A 21,115-nucleotide genomic window follows, 5' to 3' on the forward strand; every position below is an offset into this window, starting at 1 on the left:
GAAATTCTATTCTGTTAATCAGAGATAATAGTTCAAGTGAACTTTTCCCTAAGTTGCAGAGAAGAACGCAGCAGAGTCCTGTGGAATATCAGACTTCTTTATTCAATACACTTGCAAGTGTGAAGTCAGTCTGTCCCAACCTAAGCCTGAACAGAGTGAGTTTGTTGGACGTAAGGCAGTTCTCTATTTATACATGGTGCTGGACCAAAGGTTCGTAATTATGTGTGTGTGTCTTCCACTGTGCGAGACTTCCTCTAATCTTGAGCAGTGCAATGGCCTTGTCGTTGCACAAGCAGTGCAATGGTGACGCTGTTAGTCTCCGCTAGTTTCCACACGCCTGCAGCCTCAGCAACTGGAAACAGTTCAGTTACCCTTTGTTACTTTTTTGCTGTTCCTAGTTTTTGGGGTATGAGCGTATTGGTACAGAATGTTCAATGTTCATTTTTGTTATTCACAACATTTTCTATTACAGAAGGTAAAACTGAAGTTATCTGAAGATGTCACACAGTGGGATATGAAACATGTTGAACAGTAAAAAAAATGTTTTTGTAATGTAAATGTTACTTACCTGAACCTGTGTGATAATGATTAAAGTCCGTGTATTATATTAAACATGCCCAAAAAACATATCTGCCTCATTTGTTTGTCTTAAATGCAAATTATCCTTACGTTATGATCATAAGCACTTATAGCCCTCAATGCAGCCCTCTCAATTTTGAATGACAAGTTTCATATGTACCACTGCCTACACATCACTTTTACATTCCACCATCACCATCAATCACTGTCTGGTTCATAACTCAGCTGCTTGTATTATGGGTTGTCTGACTGACCAGCTACCATTGTAGGCATCTTTTCCATGACCCCTTTCTGTGTAGTTAATTCAACTTCTTATGTATGTTATATCTGTCTGTCTTTAATCAGGCTTTGGTCTCTGAAATTCCACTTCCTTGCCGTGTACTGTACCGCACTCTGTCAGAAGAGAGTCTGTGCAGTAATCGCAAAGGCTCATCCTATGCCAGCTCCCGTAGTTCAGTGCTTGACCAGGTGCTACCAAATGATATATTGTTCAGCAGCACTCCACCTTACCACAACACTCTCCCCTCTCGGATTGGCCGCAGCCAGACTGTTTCCAACTTCCGGAGTGAGTACTCTCTTTATCTCTTTTTACCTATTATCACCTAACTTTTAGCTATATTTATGTTTGTATGTATATATGTATATAAATACAGAAATTGAACTGCGGGAAATTTTGCAAACTTATTTCTGCCACAGCTGATCAACTATTTGTCTAGTCATAAGTTGAACTGTGTATATATTAGTTGTGCATGGTATATTATCTCTGTGAGCAACAGCAATAATATCTTAAATATAGCCAAAAAAAAACTATTTTAAAAGCATATTAATAAGATTGGCACCTTAAAACACTCATTTGTAAGCATGAAACATCACAATTTCCTTCAAGACAATACTAATCTAATAAACCAAATCTAATGTTACATGTAAACAAAAACACACATGCAATCACAGGTCAACATTAGAGGATTTCATACATAGGATTAATGAAAGCTTCGAACACTGTATTATGTATGTATTCTCAGACCATGGCTTGAACAACTTTCAGTTTATCTGTTGACGATTTAACCATTTTCCTTAAGAAGTCCTTTAAGCTTTGCATTACACCAGTTCACTGATAATATGGAGGTATTATAATTGCATTTGTATTTTCATTTGGATGAGGAATCCCTTGTTGTCATTTCTGAACAGAAGTTCCCTGGCTGTGTTGACTTGCTGGAGGTCTGATAGAGTTTGGAGTGACAGAGAAGGTTGAATGAAGTGCAGGCATGCCCAGTGGTATATTGTGAAGCGGTGGTTCATGGTGGTGCAAGGCTGGCATCAAAGCCTTTGTGTGAACCAGTTTTTATGCAGATAATCTGGTGACTCAGTCGACTCAGTTTGACTCACCTCAGTCATAGGGTCCTCTAGAAGCGCATTTCATAGGGTTTTAACCCTTTCAGTCTAGGCCAACACCAAAATGTCTAATCCAATCAAAGTAAACTTAGAACTTGGGCATGGATTTTATCACATACATGTAATGGTCATACTTAATTTTATTTGATCCCTTTTACTATTTTATATATGTATATATACATACTGGGGTTGGACAAGGACAACGGTATAGAGCCAGTTTTTACAGCCAAATCAATTTCAGTTTGTCTTGTGTATAACACAAGTGGTCCAGAACTGTCCGAAAGGGATGTCCAGTTACTAACCTGGATGGTATTCAAAAAACAGAAAACCAAAGCTATCCAACTCACTGCAACCTGGAATACCTCAGAACAGCCAAAAGCTGTTCCTAGCCTGAACGCACGGCAAGGTCGCTAGGGTCTCTTCTTCAGTCGTTTTAACTTTACCTTGACCTATTGCCCAGGGTCCATGTATGGTAAACCTGATGCCCTCTCAAGCTAACACTCCCCAGATGAAGACGAAATTAGCACCAAAAATGTCCTTCCCACTTCAGTTACTATTCGTATCCTCCAACTGGACATCGAGATGAGTGTCCAACAGGCCACATCTAGGCAACCTGACTTTTCTTTCCTAACAATCTGTGCTCCTAAGTTCTCCAGGGGTGTTACAGTTCACCTCTGCGTTTTCACCCTGGTGTGTCATGCACTGTTTCACGCACCTTGGCTCGTGATTTTATTATTGGACTACCCTCCTCAGCCAGCCAGACCACCAGTCTCTCGGTGATGGATCGTTTTTCTAAGCTGGCGCACCTCATTTCCTTGAATAAGCTCTCTACACAAAAGGAGACTGCCCAGTTCCTCCTCCAGCATGTCTTTTGACAGCATGGCTTCAATAGGGACATTGTCTCTGATCAAGGGCCCAGTTCACATCTGGATTTTGGTGAGAGATTTGTTGACTACTGGGAGCCTCAGTCAGCCTGACGTCTGCATTGCACCACCAGACCAATGGTCAGGTTGAGTGCAGCAATTTCAGATTCAAATTCAAATTCAAATTATTTAAATAGCACTTTTAACAATTCACATTGTCTCAAAGCAGCTTTACAGAAGTATATCAAGATTTGTAGTGAAGTTTTCACATCTTTTGTGCCGAGCAACCTGAGTCCTGGTCCGCCAAGTTGGAATAAGTGGAGTAAGCCCACAACTCCCTGTCCTCCTTAGCCACAGGCATGTTTCCATTATAAGCCGCTTATGGATACCAACCATCCCTTTTTTCTTCCCAAGAATTCAAGGCTTCTGTCCCCTCTGCTCTTGCCCTTGTCAAGCTTTGTCGTCGCACCTGGAACAGAGCCCGTGAGGTTCTTCTTAAGTCCTCCCAGAACTATGCCAGTTTGGCCAACAACAAGCGGCACCTGGCACCTAGTTACCGCATCACCTAAAAGGTATGGCTATCCAAAGACCTTCCTATCAAGGGGTCCTGCCCAAGCTCACTCCTCGATTTGTCGGACCGTTTCCCATCTCCAGGATACTCAACCCAGTAACCGTCCGTCTTAAACTCCCTAAGAGCCTACGTATCTATCCTACCTTCCCAGTGTTCTGTCTCTAACCTGTGCAGGCCTGTTCCTTGGTTGACTTCACTGAAGGAGCACATGATTCAATTGGTGAATGAAATGGGTGTCAAATAGAATTTAAAACAGATATGAAAAATATATGACCCTAGTAAAGGTCAAAAATTTTATCAGGCTGTTAAAACGGTGTAAAAATGGCAGGGCTAAAATGTGTACATTTTATTTTGCATTTTGCTATTCACAAAACATGGACTTTCACATTAGTAGCATTAATATAAGTAAAGGCACTTTGATCAGACAATTCATTGCACCCCATTTAAAGGGACCACAGTGTGAAATAGATTCCTGTCTCTTAGTTTTCCTAGTAATGTACTGATATGAAAAAAAGAAACTACACTCTTCTCCAGTTCTATATATCAGGGGCTGGATAAAAATTTTGTTGGTACTCACCAACGTCTATAAATAAACAAGTAGCCTCAATTGACAAGAAAAAAAAAATTTCATTGTATAGTCATTTTATCTCAAAAATAATCCAACATTCAGAAAAGCAGGTGGAAAACCTGAACTACAGACTATAATTCAGTAACATGTAAAAACACATTTAAAAACTATAACTTGATGTAATGATTTCTAAAGATGCTTTCAGCCATTCACATGTCTTTGGAGGTGCTTCAGTTCTTTGATGCTTGAGGGCATTCATTTTATGCACAGCAAGTTCACACAACAATATCTCATTGTGTTTGAGGCTTGGATTTTGCCATTCCAACATGTTGAGTTTATAAAAGTAGGTTTTACCTATTAATTAACTATGCAAACATTTTGGTGGAACTAAATAAACAAATAATTAATTAATTATTTATTTATTTCATTTTTTTTACATATCTGTATTTTTTGTATTCTCATCTTGTTGCTTTTGTGTACTGGAAGGGTATGACACTAAAACATTTTCCTTGTGTGCGTAATAAAGCTTTTTCTGATACTGATTCTGATAGTACAAAAAGCTGGGGTAAGGAGTCAAATCATAGGAAAAAGAGGTTAAACCACATTTCTTATTTTCTAAAATATATACTTGTTTTTCTGTGCAAAATATACTTGTTATGTGCATTGTCTTTCAATTACTGTGCGATGTGTGATGGGAAGTAGAGTCGTGTTTGGTTAAACCCAAAAGGCATCCTAGAGCGAGGACCAGGGCACTCTGGGTGGTTTGTGTGAAACTCAGATTAGTGTCAGTACGGTTGGTGTCCCAGGGAAACAGAGGTGGTTGATAACGCAAAACACATTGAAAAGGGGTGAGCTGTGTAGCTGAGTGATGCAGGGAGTTCTGTGCATACTCTGCCCAGGGCAGGACCTGGGACCAGTCCCCCGGGTTACTACTACAGAATGAGTGGATGAAGTGGCTTATCTCCTGGTTTTCCCACTCGACTTGGACGTTGGACTTGGGGTGGTACCTGGAGATAAGGCTGACATTCACCCCCAACTTTTCCATGAAACCGGCCAAGACCCTAGAGGTAAACTGTGGTCCCTGTTCATGCAGCACCTACTGGATCTTACAGACAGTATGGCATAAATGATGTCAACATTATGAACTATATTTTCTCCATAGTAATATCTCTGTAGTGACATTATATTTCATATCTTAGCAATATTTATGATATGATAGAATGCTATCCTAATAATATTATTTACATGAGCTTCAAATGAAATACTGGGGTAAATAATCATGCCATGGTTGTACATGATGAAATATTGATGAACATGATGAACTTTATTGCTGTACATGATGAAATAGGTAGTCCATCCAGAAAGCTTACTTTTATTTGTATGTGATCCTAGTACAAGCACTTCTGTCTTGTTAGAATTAAATAGAAGGAAGAAAATAAACTTAACTCACACCATAGTATGCATAGAGAGGTCACCATTTACATCTACAAACTGATAACAACCAGTCAAATAAGACTTGAGCCAGTAGAGGGCCATTCCCTTTACTCCAATAACATTTTATATTATCGAGGAGAATACTATGATTAATAGTGTCAAAAGCAGCACTACGATAAAGCAACACAATTATTGAGACACAGACCTTATCAGAAGTCAATAGTAGGTTATTTATCGCTTTAACCAGTGCTATCTTATAGGTGTAAGCATGACTACTGTGCTGCAACCTTCTTTTTTTAGGATCTTGGAGATCAAGATATTGATATTGGAATTTAGTTGGACAGCTGACAGTGTCAGAGAAACAGCGTTTGATAAGAGCTTTTTCAGTAATCTGCTAGTTTAAAAGATTTATGTACACAGCTAGGCTAGGGGAACAACTGATTATTTTTAGTGGCTATATACATACCAGTTTCTAGCATAATCTGTTTGAAGAAACATTTAGTTAAGGGATGGGGGAACAACTGATTATTTTTAGTGGCTATATACATACCAGTTTCTAGCATAATCTGTTTGAAGAAACATTTAGTTAAGGGATGTAGTACAAATGTTCATTTTGATGAGGAATTAATTAGATTGGTCTCACAAAGGAGAGAAATGGTTGATTTTACATAGTTATATTGTTGTCTAGTGTTAGTTAGCAATTTGTTTTTCAAATTATAGTCTATTATTGAAAATATTCATGACGTCTTCACGTATGACTGGTGTACATGTTACTATGGTGGTCTACTTACTAGTTTTTTGCACAAATAACAAAAACAATCGTTATTTCTTATTGAACACTGTATATTGAATAAGAGTCAATGATTATTTTTGTTTTTTTCTGTTAGGGTGGAAAGATACACTGATCAAGCAGCACTTTTATTTTCTCTAGCTCAGGAGGTTTTTGCTCTGTTTTTATGTTTTCCAATGTAGTGTGATGCCATTTATTTTCTAATTTCTGAATGGTCTGTTTTTATGTGCGTGTGATTGTTATACTGGTGTGCTTTTTTTTCTAATTATTAAAAAAGCTACATTATCTAGGATGTAGCAGAACATTGACTAATTAACAGTTGCATCAACTGATTAACAGTTGCCTGTGATGTATGTTTGATGTTTATCAAGATTGTGATCACCATTATCAGTGAGTCATATTACATTCTGATTAACCCCTGCTGAATATCAAAATTTATACGAAAGTTTCTAACAACTAATGCTTGGTCTAAAGAACCAGGTTTAGGTTGTAATCCAAAAATTCACAGTGTAATTCTGAATAAGCTCAGGTGTGTCTGTACATAATAATTAGAGGAATTATTTTAGAGTATATAAGAGTAGGTTTTTGTGACATACACTATATTGCCAAAAGTTTTGGTACGTCTGCCTTTACATGCACATGAACCTTAATGGCATTCCATTCTTAATCCATAGAGTTTAATATGGAGTTGGCCTAACCTTTACAGCTATAACAGCTTCAAATGTTCTTCAAAGGCTTTCCTCAAGATTTAGGAGTGTGCTTTTGAGTGATTTAAGAGTGTGAATTTTTGGCCATTCCTCCAGAAGCGCATTTCTGAGATCAGGCACTGATGTTGGATGAGAAGGCCTGGCTCGCAGTATCCTCTTTAATTTATCCCAAGGGTGTTCTATCGGGTGGATCTTAGGACTCTGTGCAGGCCAGTTAAGTTCCTCCACACCAAACTAGCTCATCCATGTCTTTATGGAGTTTGCTTTGTGCACTGGTGCGCAGTCATGTTGGAACAGGAAGAGGCCATCCCCAAACTGTTCTCACAATGTTGGAAGCATGAAATTGTTTAAAATATCTTGGCATGCTAAAGCATTAAGTGTTTCTTTCACTGGAACTAAGGGGCCAAGCCCAACCCCTGAAAAACAACCCCACACCTTAATCCTCCTCCACCAAACTTTACACTTGGCACAATGCATTCAGGCAAATACTGTTCTCCTGGCAACTGCCAAACCCAGATTTGTCCCTCGGATTGCCAGACACAGAAGCATGATTCATCACTCCTGAGAACACGTCTCCACTGCTCTAGAGTCCAGTGGCAGTTGCACTTGGTGACGTAAGGCTTGCATACAGCTGCTCAGCCAAAACCCAATCCATGAAGCTCTCTACACACTGTTCTTGAGCTAATCTGCAGGCCACATGAAGTTTGGAGGTCTGTAGCTATTGACTCTGCAGAAAGTTGGGGTTTGCACTGTGCGCCTTAGCCGCTCTATAATTTTATCTGGCCTACCACTTTGTGGATGAGTTGCTGTTATTCCCAATTGTTTCCACTTTGTTATAATACCACTAACAGGTGACCATGGAATATTCAGTATTGAGGAAATTTCAAGAATGGACTGATTGCACATCTATCATGGTACCATGTTTGAATTGACTGAGCTCCTTGAGAACAAACCATTCTTTAACAAATGTATGTAGAAGTAGTCTGCATGACTAGGTGCTTGATTTTATACACCTGTGCCTATGGAAGTAATAGGAACACCTGAATACAATGATTTGGAGGGGTGACCAAAACGTTTGCCAGTATAGTGTATGTTATTTCTAAGCTTTTGTGTGATGCATAGATTATGATTACAGATAATTGCAACACCTCCTCCTGTGCCAATTAGATGGTCTTTATAACTGTATTACAGCAGACATCATTCTTTTAACCCTGATATTTTCCTTGGGTCAATCTGACCCCTGCTGGAAGGTTTAGAAAGTTTAATGTGTCATAACTTGGATTTTCTTCCACACATTTGCCTGAAATTTACCAGGATTGTTCCAAATTATGAACTTTGCAAGTAAAATTAATTTTGTATATGTTTTTTGAACTATGTGTTCAGACCAGTATATGCTATGGTTTTGGATCCTCCTGGGTCATTTTGACCCGGCCACATTTAGTGGGGCAATAGGTCACACTTTTGCCCTTTTCAGTGCAATGAACATACATACAGACACAAAAATGCACACATAAAATGTCCACTAACACACACACCCAAAACACACACACACACCACACACACACACACACACATGAACACACAAACACACACACACACAAATTGGGCATTGCATTTCATTAGGCCTCCAGAAAAAAAAAGCCAAGCATTTGTAAATATTTCACACTTTTGATATGCCTTTACCTAGCAGAGGGCAAAATATGATCTACCGAAATTATACTACACACACACACACACACACACACACAAGCATTGGGCATTGCAATTCATTAGGCCTCCAGACAAAACAAAATCTACTCATTTGTAAATATTTCACACTTGCTATATGCATTTGTCCAGCTGGTGGCAAAATCTGATCTACCAACAAGCTTCACACACACACACAGTCAAACACTGTTCAAAGCATTGGGCATTGCATTTCAGTTGGCCTCCAGACAAAACAAAGGCTACACATTTGTAAACATTTCACACACACACACACACACACACACGTTTATATTTCTAGAAGTTCAAAAATAAAACACGTGTTTTGCAAATCAAATTTGTTTCCTCTCTCTTATTTATAAATTTAGTTGCATCAGTCAGCTTTGGCCTGGAGATATGCTAATGTTTGACATTTATCAGTCAGTGGTTATCCAAAATAATATTTAATAATTTCTGATTATTTTACTCAAAAACATGGCATCATTTCATAAGGTTTATCGTTCATAAATTAAGTATAATAAAAAACATAAGGAGTGTAAAATAAGTTTTATTCACATGAAATTATGCCATTTTTTTGAGTGGGGTGTGTGTGTGTGTGTGTGTGTGTGTGTGTGTGGCCTGTTGTTGGTTGATCAGATGACATCTGGTGGGCAAAATAGACATTACAAGTGTAAAATAGATACACACGTGGACAAAATTGTTGGTACCCTTCGGTCAATGAAAGAAAAACCTCACAACAGTCACAGAAAAAACTTTAATCTGACAAAAGTAATAATAAATAAAAATTCTATGAATGTTAACCAGTCGATGAAAGTTGGACATTGCTTTTCAACCATGCTTCAACGGAATTATTTTAAAAAAATAAACTCATGGAACAGGCCTACACAAAAATGATGGTACCCCTAGAAAAGAGGTGACCAAAGGGACATGTTAATTCAAGGTGTGTCCACTAATTAGCATCACAGGTGTCTACAATCTTGTAATCAGTCAGTGGGCCTATATATAGGGCTCCAGGTAGTCACTGTGTTGTCTGGTGACATGGTGTGTACCACACTCAACATGGACCAGAGGAAGCGAAGGAAATTCGAAATTAGAAATTCACCAAATTCGAATAAGCGATTTTTTCTAAGCGATCCGAGTACTGGTACTTCCGGTACCGGGTCTCAAAATGGCCTTTTTTCCCATAGACTCCCATTATAAACTTTGGAAGTTTATAACTCGGCAAGCTTTCAAACGATCTACACCAAACTTGGCCAGCTCCTTTAGGGTGATACTCTGAACAAAGTTTTAAATTGGTGTACTGACTGGCCTTTTGTTTGTGCCGCAGCCCCGCCCCCAATATATGCAAAATCAAAAAACTTTTTACAACATGGACATGTGACATATCAAAACACTCAGAACAATGAGGGGAACTGCCTCGCGGGTATTCTGATGACATCACATGCTCGTCTCCACTTGCCTCCAAATGTTTTGGCACCCTAGCGCTCCACTAGATTTCATAAGTTTTATGTCACCTTGCCTCCAAAAGTAACAATGACCCTTATGTCCACTTGCCTCCAAAAAGCACAGGCCTTTGCAAATACTTGCCTCGCCAACATCAAAGTTTGTTGCGACGGACTTTATAAATCTAGTTACTTTTCTATTAAATATTGCGTATTTATATATTACTTATTTGTATCCATTCCATTTCAACACTTTGAAATCAGTGACATGAAAATATTGTGATTTTTTAAAAACATTTTTAGCATGTTTAGCAGGCTTTGTCAAGCTAACATCAAACTTTGTATGTATGTCTTGTAAGTCTTCTAGTTATTATATTTGTACTGCAGAAACATTTGTGGCTCCTGCTGGGATCACTTCAGTTGCCCAACCTTCATTTATTTCATGAAGTCAACATATTTCACATTTTAACATTTCTTTAGCAGGTAAGTCATGTCTGCCATTGCTGCCTCTGATGTGGACATACATAAAAATGGTTGATTTCAGCAGTTCATCTTATAACTGATAAGTGATAAAGAGAGGCCTATGCTGTGAGGTGGAGTGGCAGTCAGTGTAAGTGTGTAGTAAATGAAAGTCATTGAGCTGAGTGTTTGTGTTTGTGTGTGTGTGTGTGTGTGTGTGTGTGTGTGTGTGTGTGTGTGTGTTCTTAGATGAAATCTGGTTTTCTGATGGCTCCTTGGCAGACAGGTCAAAGCTTACTGATCCAGGACTTCTGCCCCTTCCGGACACTGCAAAAGGTCTGGACTGGTCCCATCTTGTTGATGTTGCACGTGCCTTTGAAGGTAGGTGTGGAAGTCTAAATGTGTGTGGAAAAATCTAGAATGCAACTGCAGCATTCTAATTAAATGTGGTGGTGTTAAAAATTACAGCATAGTACTAGTACTTTAAGTTTGTAGCTCTGCAAGCCCTTCACTTTATATAGAGGGTAATCACTGTTTTCAAATATCAGTGTAACCACTATATATATATTTTAAATATCGTAATTTTTCACTATATATATAAAATAGTCAGCTAATAGAAATTATGTGATTAGAAACTGTATGGAATTATGAGCAATTTTTGTTAAAATAGTCACCTAACAGATCTCTGGAAAATTGTCCCTAGTGTGTGATTGCGTGAGTGAATGAGTGTGTGTGTGCCCTGCGATGGGTTGGCACTCCGTCCAGGGTGTATCCTGCTTTGATGCCCGATGAGATAGGCACAGGAGAACGGTCCCCGTGACCGTTCGGATAAGCAGTAGAAGATGAATGAATGAATGAATAGTCACCTAACAGTGTTAGGGAAAAAAAGAAAATAAAAGCTGCCAACATTTAGTTTATTTGCCAGCAAATGCTGTCATTTGCTTCTAAATTATTGAGACTGTAGGACCATGTGTAAGATTGCACTACTTAAATTTACAGCATCAGGCAGATGCCCCTTATCGAGAGCGTTTTACAGTGTGAGGGTCAATAACCCAACAGTGGCGGCTTGGCAGTGGTGGGATTTGAACTCATGACCTTTATTGATCAGTAGTTCAGAAGTCTTACTAATTATATGTGCAGTCAAAGGTTATGTCCATGTAACTGTATAACCTTATATCTCATTCTAATATTCAACAAATTATCTGAATATAATACTATTTTGTTTAACAAACATTTAATTAAGGTAGTAAAAGGATAAAATTTCAGTGTTTATATATACATAGAACCTAAACAGTTATTCTGTTAGTTCAAGGGTTTTTACTGTCAGAATAACTGCCAGTAAAAACCCTTGAACTAACAGAATAATTGTAAGTTCAATGGTTTTTACTGACATTTATTTACTTTTAAGAGGGTTTAATAAAACAAAATTAAAAAGTATTATTCTTTTAATTCTGGCTTGTCAGTGGTCAGTTTCAATCCTGAGTAGTGTCTCAAATTTTAGCCTATTTATAGTAATTATACACAGAAAATACAAGACACACAGATAGTAAAATGTGTACAGAGTTTCAGGGTCAGTTAAGTGACATGGAAGAGTTTCTGGCATAGGATTCAGATGGTATAGCAACAAAAAGAGAGATCAGATGAGATCAGTTGGTAAAGGTCTTACGCAAGATCTTCACGTTTTCTCCTCTCACATGTCTTTGAACTTTATATTTACATACAATGATCAGAGTATCAATTCATATGGAAGGAACTCAAATATGGAAGGGCAAACCTATTCCAGAATCAGACATTAAAACCACATTCTGTGAATTTTCTTTCCTAACCTATATATTAGCTCCTCCCATATGAATTGATACTGTACTCTGCTTATTGTATGTAAATATAAAGTTCAAAGAGGTGTTATAGTAATTATACAGTATATATATATATATATATATATATGTGTGTGTGTGTGTGTGTGTGTGTGTGTGTGTGTGTGTGTGTGTGTAATTACTGATATTTTCATTTTGATAATTTTGACCTACAGCTCAAAAGCATTGAAAAGCCATATCTCAAAACATTGAAATATGTCATTTCCACTTTGAAAAAATCACTTTGTATGACTCTCCCAGTCAGGTTCAGTACACACTAACACAATCTTGGGGAAGACTGCTGACTTGACAGTTGTCTAGAAGAAAATCATTGACACTCTCCATAAGGATGGTTAGCATTCACAGAATGCTGTATCAAAGCATATTCATGGAAAATGCAAGGTGTGGTAGGAAAAGGTGCACAAGCACAGGGATGATTTTAGCCTTCAGAATATTGTCAAGTGAAGCCGATTCAAGAATTTGGGGGAGAACTTCAAGAAGTGGACTGAGGCTGGAGTCAGTGCATTGAGAGCCACCACACAGACGTGTCTAGGAATGGGCTACAAGTGTCACATTCAGTGGCTACATAGTGTCAAGCCACTCCTGAACCAGAGACAATGTCAGAAGTGTCTTACCTGGGCTAAGGAGAAGAAGAAGAACTGGAGCATTACTCAGTGGTCCAAAGTCATTTTTTCAGATGAAGGTAAATTTTGCATTCCATTTTCAACTCAATTTCCCAGAGTCTGGAGAAAAAGATTACAGTTACAGAATCCAAGCTGCTTGGATTCCAGTGTGGTGTCCACAGTCAGTGATGTCATCTGCTGCTGTTGGTCCACCATTGGTCCATTATTAAGTCCAAAGTCAATGCAGCTGTCTACAAAGCGATTTTAGAGCACTTCATGCTTCCATCTGCTGACATCTACTTTATGGAGATGCTGATTTCCTTTTCCAGGAGGCCAACTTGGCCCCTGACCACAGTGCCAAAACTACTCTGAACTGCTTTCATGACCATGTTTCTTGCTGTGGTTATTACTCATACTCACAGCCTAAAACTTTTGAGAACCCAAAAGTAAAATGCCTTGATAGGAATCAGTCTCAAAAGGGAACATATATTTAGTTGGGTGACACTGTATATTGTTGTTGTGAAAATGTCCTTAATACTTTATAACTGTACACAATTAGTCAAGTGCATTATTCCTTCATGCCTGTCAGCATGTGTTAAATTATGGAGCACCAAGCCTAAAACTGAGTATAAAACCACAACAACAGCAATTTGAAGGCATCCCTATGGTTTCCAAGAGCAATTACAATCCACAGCAGTCAAATGTATCTCCAAGGTAGTCCATTTGGGATCATCTTTAGCAGCAGTGTGTGGCCTCCAAGTGTTAAGGCTACAACCAGAAGTAGGACATGAGGATGGATTAGGCAGGTTCAAAGAGCTGGGTAACTGGTATTTCAGGAGTAGGATGTGTACTGTAGCTTGACAGTTAGAGAGTGAGACAAAGAGACAAAATATGAGGCATGCTTGTGATCACTGTACATTGTGTGCAGAGTGCAAGCAGCAACTGATTCAAGTCTAAATAAAATTAGACTCTTCACAATCTCTACACCTTTTTGTGCTTTTTCCATGTTATTATTGTAATTCTTTTTGTAAATATCTCATTATGAATAATTCAATACAACCTGAAAACACTTTTAGACATCATATCATCTTTATAAATGGACTTTTCGAATGACTCACACAACTCACATGCAAACTTGAGCGGCCGCAGCCTTGTCGGCTAGCATCTGTCTCTATGTGTACATCCGTGCTGGAGTAAGAGAAAGAAGAGCAAGAGAGGGAAACATGCCAGGATTCTGTGAATAACCAGTGATTGAACATTTGCTAGACGAATACTCGGACGTGGAGGTTTGAAAGACCTCTGCAGAGTATTCATCTAGCAAATATTCAATAACTGGTTAACAAAATGGACAACTTGATATTCGGATTACACTTCAGCAAGACATCAGAAACTGCTGTGTATTTGCCTTCACTGAGACATGGCTAGACACTACCATTATGAACTGGGAGTTTCACCTCGCAGTTTCACTATGATAGATAGACTGTGTCATGAACGAATACACAGTCACAGACAATGATTACGTAATTTTTCAAAGATTTGAAAAAATCTTTGATATGGGTATATCAGCCTCTCTACTTGAAGAATTGAACACATTCTATGTTCAGTCTGAGGACAGAAACACCTTCACTGCAGTCAAACAAACGATGGAAAGAACTTTACTTTAACCATCTCCCTGTCTGATGTGCTCAGTTTGCTCAGGGCAGGCCAGGTCCTGATGGTATTCAAGTCAAGTCAAGTCAAGAAGCTTTTATTTTCATTTCAACCATATGTAGCTGATGCAGTGCACAATGCAATGAGACAATGTGTCTCCAAGACCATGGTGCTACATAGAACAAAAACCGAGCTACATAGAAAAAGACAGAGCTAAGGACTTAAACAGCTGTTGACATGGATATATATTAAATGATTGTTTATTTGGTGTAGATCAGTGCAATGCACACAGTTGAGTCTGTGTGTGTTTGCTCAATACAGTTCAGTTGTTGGGGAGTCTGATGGATTGTGGAAAGAAGCTGATACACAGTCTGGTCGTGTGGGCCCGAATGCTTCAGCACCTTTTTCTAGATGGAAAGAGGACGAAAAGTTTGTTTTGGCTTTGCAGATACAGCATGTGGCATAAATGTCAGTGATATAGGCGAGAGAGACTCAATTGATCTTCTCTGCTTTCCTGACTATCTGCTGCAGGTTCTTGTTGTTGCACAATTTCTGCACTGTAATAAAATCTGATGTCTGTAATTCAGGGTCATATTCTCAATGTGCCAGCTGATAATTGGAGATTTTTACAGACATCTTCACTCTCTCCCTTAGGCTGTGATCCCCACATACTTTAACAAGACCTTTAACATTGTCTCCGTCGCTAAGAAATACGCTATATGCTGCCTGAATGACTACCGCATCACTGACTTCCATCATCATTAAGTGCTTTGAACAACTTGTTAAAAACCACATATGTTTCACCTTGCCAGACACAATAAACCCTTTCCCATTCACATACAGAATAAAAAACCAAGAGATCATGAAATCATTCTAGCACTACACAGCATTCTCAAAGACCTGGACAAAGAAACATTTATGCAAGAATGCTGTTTATTGATTACAGGTCTGCCTTCAACACCATCATCCCATCTAAACTCATGGCAAAGCTATACTTAGGATTGCAGTTGGATTTGTGACTTTCTGATGAACAGACTACAGGTGGTCAGAATTGGTAACGTTTACTTAACTACTCTGACTCTGAGCATGGGTGCTTCACATGGTTGCTGTGAAGCACCCATTCCTGCAGATATGAGGTGAGAATGCTGTCTTAGTGGTTCAGAGATAACCACTGCCACAACATTAGCAAGAACAAAGAGATCACCGTGGACATTAGTCCAGCCTGCAAAATTCCTTCCAATGCTTGCAAAATCACAATTGACCCCAGTCAACCAACATGCAACTAATTCAACAAAATGCTGTCTGACAGGGGGTACTAGAGTATCCAATCAAGAACCAGTAGGCTTAAGAATAGTTTCTACCTAACTGTAATACAAACTTACTGCAGACCACAACTGCAATATGACATTATATATAACATTTTGAAATCTGCTAAGATACTTAGACTACATACATGTAATTATTAGTACTGTTTTTTACCTTACTTGGTGGTACTGCACAATTTCTTGAAATTGGTTAAACAATTTCAATGTTTAACCACTACTGAATCTAGGATGTACAAAACTGCTGCTCTCAGATGGTTTTTTTGAATGATCAAAATTGGTATTAAAGTTTCCAACAATTAATGATTAGTCTAGAGAAACAGTTAGGTTTGAAATCTGCAAGTTCACAGAGGATTTTAGAAAAAGGCCCTGAAGATATGTAAATAAAATTATTTAAATTGACTCTGTACGACAATATTCTTGGCACCATGTTATGTTAGTATAATAAACTTCAAACATGTTAAACTTATGTCCTGGTTTTTGTTTGAAGCCTACATGATCATAAATACAGTATCTGTGATATCTTCTTACCTGCCTGTTTGACAAGGCTGATGTATATAACAGGGTATATCCAGGTGCTGACTTAGCACTTGGTTGCTCAATTCTACTTGACTATAAACAGTTGTAGAAAGGGCATTGTGTATATTCTCACTCTCCGATGTCACCCAAATAAGGATGGTTTCCCTTTTGGTTTCTCTCAAGGATTCTTCCTCATATCATCTTCAGGAGTTTTTTCCTTGCCACCATTGACTCAGGCTTGCATGTTAATTAAATTTTTTATATATACTTTTACATTTAATTTAATTTTTGTAATTTTTATTTTATATATTAATATTTGTCTAATGGTTCTTAAAGACAACATCCACTGTAAAAAGTGCTTTACAAATAAAATTTAATTGAATTGAATGCTAGCTACTCATTTGGTTTAATCCACATTTCTGTTTAACACAGTACATTAAACTACTGGTTAGTAATAGTTACAGTACTAGCTTCAGATCAAATGAGCTGGCTGTGGATTCAGTATAAACAAATTTTTTGATAGCTTACTAAAAGAGAATGTCTCTACATTTTGTTCATCTTGGAGAATAGACAGAACCTGAATATTGTGGAATGTGGGTAATATTGTGGGACAACTCATTGCAACTAGAAGGTTTACACAAATTCTCAGCTTTCAGGCCTTTTCTATAGATTTTCATGATTAAATTAGGCCAATTATGACTAGGTGCTATGCTGAAAGAAATTATGGCAGAGCATCACTGAAGTATTTGAAAAATTCTTGTTAGTCATGACAATGTAAAGCATCTATTTCTGACAAATGACAAGATTCAGAAACTAGAGTTCTAAACTCAGTGCAAAATCTATATGTAAAATCTGATTTTTTAACTCATATTTTCCCACTGTGCTTGCTGAAAGAAGCTGGAATCACTGTCACCTATATATTGCATTTGAACATTTGTTTGAGGCAACGTCACCAAAAAAGGATAAGAAATCATCCTTCATCTGTTTCTCTAACAAGTGATCAAATAGTGACAGCCAATATCCCAAAGTCGAAAAATATAGTCTGTGTCAAATATAAGTCTGCTGTTTTCAATTATAAAACACAAAAAGCACATTATGTGTGTATTTTGCTGATAGATCAGAATATGGATTCTGTCTACAACATGACTGACAGGCAAGGAGCTAAACCTGTAAAGATCACTCAAGAGCCCCTCACTGTAGTGGAAGGAGCTATACTACAGCCTGGGTGAGTTTTTCGCTGCAGGTTTTCTGTATGCATTAAATGTAATTATTAATAAATAGCAGTTATATAAACAAATTTGTCGAAAAGCCTTACCAGTTACAAAAGTTGCAAAATTTAATAGAATGGCAAATAAATACTGTAAAAGAAAATAAATAATGTAAAAGAAGAAAATAAAATGTTACTTTATAGCCGTTAGCTTTTATTCAGAAGAATATTATTTGTTGTCTGGCATGCTCCTGCAAGCATTTTTTTTCTGAGAATGGGGTTATGATTGACATGGCAATTGTGCTATTCATTAGAAATGGCTCATCTGCCACTCTGACTGGTAAAGTCAACCAACTAGAAGACATCTTGAAGCAGCTCCAACATGACTTAAGAAAGGTGAGAAAAATTCACTGTTTTGGTACTATTGAGAAACATCAGGAACTGTTGATTTGCTCTACTTGACTAGTCTGTACCTGGGATATTTTAGCATTCAGATTTATCCTATGCAGCTTATGACTTCAACCTACCATTCTAAACTATTGGCATTGCATGGCATGTGCTTCCCCCCTTGCCTAATGCTAGTTTATTATAAATCAAATTGCCAATTTGGCTATACTGGTATTAAAATGCTGCTTGCTTGCTTTTTCCCCCTCACATAATTACTGCTAATAATGTTCATACGCTAGAAGAAAGTCTAATCATTACCTTATGCTCCAGGCAATTTATTACCAAACAAGAAAGAACTCATACTCTGTATTTGGTTTGAGGACATTTATCCTCAGGTGTTTGACTCATGCCTAATGTTTCTCAAAATGTTGCCACAAAGTTGTATAGGACATTATAGAGTCCTATATTAAATGGCTTAGTTCACCTCCAGGTTCTTTTGTGACTTCCTGGATGCACTGTCCAAGGAATTTTCACAGTTCCTTCCTTAGGGGAAAATGGCTCTCACAAAGGTTTGCTGGAGTCCCCAAACATTTTAAAGTAGCATTGTAACCATTTAACCTTTTTTTAAATCTAATTATGATCATGGTGTAGTGTGTTGCAGGAGTGAGGAATTTTTTGTGAGGAATTTTATTGTTTCTACACAATTATTACTTAAACCATTTATGTACTTTACATTCTCTAGACTTATTCTTGGTTGTCATGAATGTATCTTGCTGATTTAACTTAGGAGAAAGAGGATAAAGCCGTCTTGCAGGTGGAGGTACAACATCTTCGACAAGATAATATCCGTCTGCAGGAGGCGAGTCAAACAGCAGCTACCCAACTCAGGAAATTCACAGAATGGTTCTTTAATACTATTGAGAAGACCCCTGAGGACAACTGAGCCTAATGTCTTAGTTAAGTAAATAGGTGACCCTATAAGTGTGTGTATAAGTGTGACTGTTCAAATGTTAAAGAGAACTTGTTGGCAGGGTAGTTAAGCTGAAGCTGAGCACTTTGTGTCTATTCTAACAGACTGCTGGATTTCCTAAAAATGCAAAATGGAATGAGGGTTTGGAAAGAGACATTATTTATACTGTTCAATTAGTAAAGGTAAATGCTTGGAAATTTAAATGAAAAAGAAAATGAATGTAATTCACTTAAGACCTACTTTTCCGTGCCAGATTATTCATATATCTGACCCTTTATTTTCTTTGTTTTTTTGTTGACATTCAGCATTGTAAGATGAAGTGCTGCTGTTATGGCACTAGCACTGTCATAAATTTGGATCATTTTATATGCATTTTTTAAGAAAAAAGATTAATAATGGTTTATAACCATAGATATGAGATACGTCCAAGCAATGATGTAGTAGAAGTGATGTAGTTCCTATTACATTTGCAAATGTTTAGTATTTAATTCTTATGCCTAAAAAAGGCTAGGCGTGTTTATATAAATTATTTATCTCTTATTTGATTTATCATTATCTGCAGTGTGCACATGAATATGAACCTGTCTCTGGCTCACTAAATTCCAGTGTGTGCCTGTCTGTGTCTCTGTGTATTTTTTGTTACATCAGTGGTTTTTATAGAGTTTTCATTACTCTGTGAGACAGTGAACCAAACTCACAATGCCAAAATGTGTATTATATTTGTACCTCAGTTGAATTGGCTTGTGTCTAACAGCTATTCATGGTTATTTAACCTAATTTTGTTTATTTCATTTATAAAGATATATTTGCTTTTGAACTTGGAATTGAAGAGGCTCTGATAAGGCTGGAGTGAAATGTGGATGTTTCATCAGGGCTGTGTTGAGTATAATTTTTTCTCTTTTCTATTCCAACATTTGGATGCTGCTATATTTTCTGGTCGGTTGTTTTGTTGTTGTTGATTTTGTTAGTTAGATTCTTCTGTTTTTAGAAAATGTTGAATGTAATTACAATTTTGGTAGTTTATACAGATTGCTATTTTAGAGGTAGCTAATTGTTGATAGATTAATGGTGAAAGATTGAAAAGCACTGGTTTGGTATTGAATTTCCTAATGAATAGGTGCCTGGTGCTTACTGTCACTGTATACTTTAATATTTTTAGACATATTTTTTCATCTTTTCAACTGACATAAATATACTTACAAATGGGGGAATCTGTTTAGATGGACTTACGATTTCACAATTAGCCATGTTGTATGAACGGTCAACCTTTTTTTTAATTGTTTCTACCATTTATATCAAATAAAACACATTTCTGTCTATTACTGTCTGTTTTGATTTCTCTGTATGTTTCATAAAAAAGGAATTAGGTAGACTTACAAGTCAAATATAACAGCCTCACTAGCTCTTTAGCTTTATCATTGTCCCTATGTTTCAGCATTCAGTGTACAAATTATATATATAAATTATTATTATACTTATTATTTTTATTAAATGCTACTTCCCCTAGAATTTGTTCCTCCTGGTTTGTTGTTTGCTGCTTTTTATGTGTCTAAGTGATCAGAACTATGGTTTTCCTGGTATGGAAGCTCAAAATTGGCTTTGTTTTTTTTCATAGAATTTCATTCAAATTTTCATTCAAAGGTTTATAAATCTTTGGCAAGCTGGCCTTGTTACATTCCGAGAATTAAAAAAAAATAGTCTGAGTTTGCGAACTTTAAGAGGGGCTCAGGCCAAAACAATAAACATAACCCATCTAACTAATTAGGAATAAACTAAATAAGCTACACACAAAAAAAAATTAAACAAGAATTACAACAAAATACACTAACTCCCTTACTAACAAACAGGAGAAAACATGACCAAAAAAAAACCAGCCCCCTCTCTACCAACCCCTTTCCAAATTAACAGTAGAACTCAAACACAAAGAATGAAAAATAGGTATTACAAATATTAACTTACAATCAAAAAGAAAAAATATCCTGTTGCATGGTTATCAATTCCAGTGTAAGAGAAACTTGTCTCAAACCTACATTTACCCAGGCTAGCTCTGCAATCTGACTATAAGTTTAAACAAT

The 21,115-nt window shown here is 37.3% G+C and overlaps 1 protein-coding gene across 2 annotated transcripts in view; it reads left to right on the plus strand.

The window, feature by feature from the left end:
* LOC132847061 (signal-induced proliferation-associated 1-like protein 2) overlaps positions 1 to 20,359 on the plus strand; it is a 117,185-nt gene extending 96,826 nt beyond the window's left edge. The window contains exons 16-20 of one of the 2 annotated variants that reach the window (XM_060871984.1): positions 925 to 1,144; positions 10,759 to 10,890; positions 17,593 to 17,701; positions 17,998 to 18,079; positions 18,858 to 20,359. In XM_060871984.1, the coding sequence (XP_060727967.1) occupies positions 925 to 1,144; positions 10,759 to 10,890; positions 17,593 to 17,701; positions 17,998 to 18,079; positions 18,858 to 19,013 (699 nt within the window). In that variant the 3' untranslated portion in view covers positions 19,014 to 20,359. Of the gene's footprint in view, positions 1 to 924; positions 1,145 to 4,872; positions 5,033 to 10,758; positions 10,891 to 17,592; positions 17,702 to 17,997; positions 18,080 to 18,857 lie in introns of those variants that run through there. The other variant, XM_060871985.1, reaches the window with a different exon arrangement.
* The last annotated feature ends 756 nt before the right edge of the window (positions 20,360 to 21,115 follow it).

The sequence above is a fragment of the Tachysurus vachellii genome, chromosome 6 (genome assembly GCF_030014155.1).
Source record: "Tachysurus vachellii isolate PV-2020 chromosome 6, HZAU_Pvac_v1, whole genome shotgun sequence".
NCBI lineage: Eukaryota > Metazoa > Chordata > Actinopteri > Siluriformes > Bagridae > Tachysurus > Tachysurus vachellii.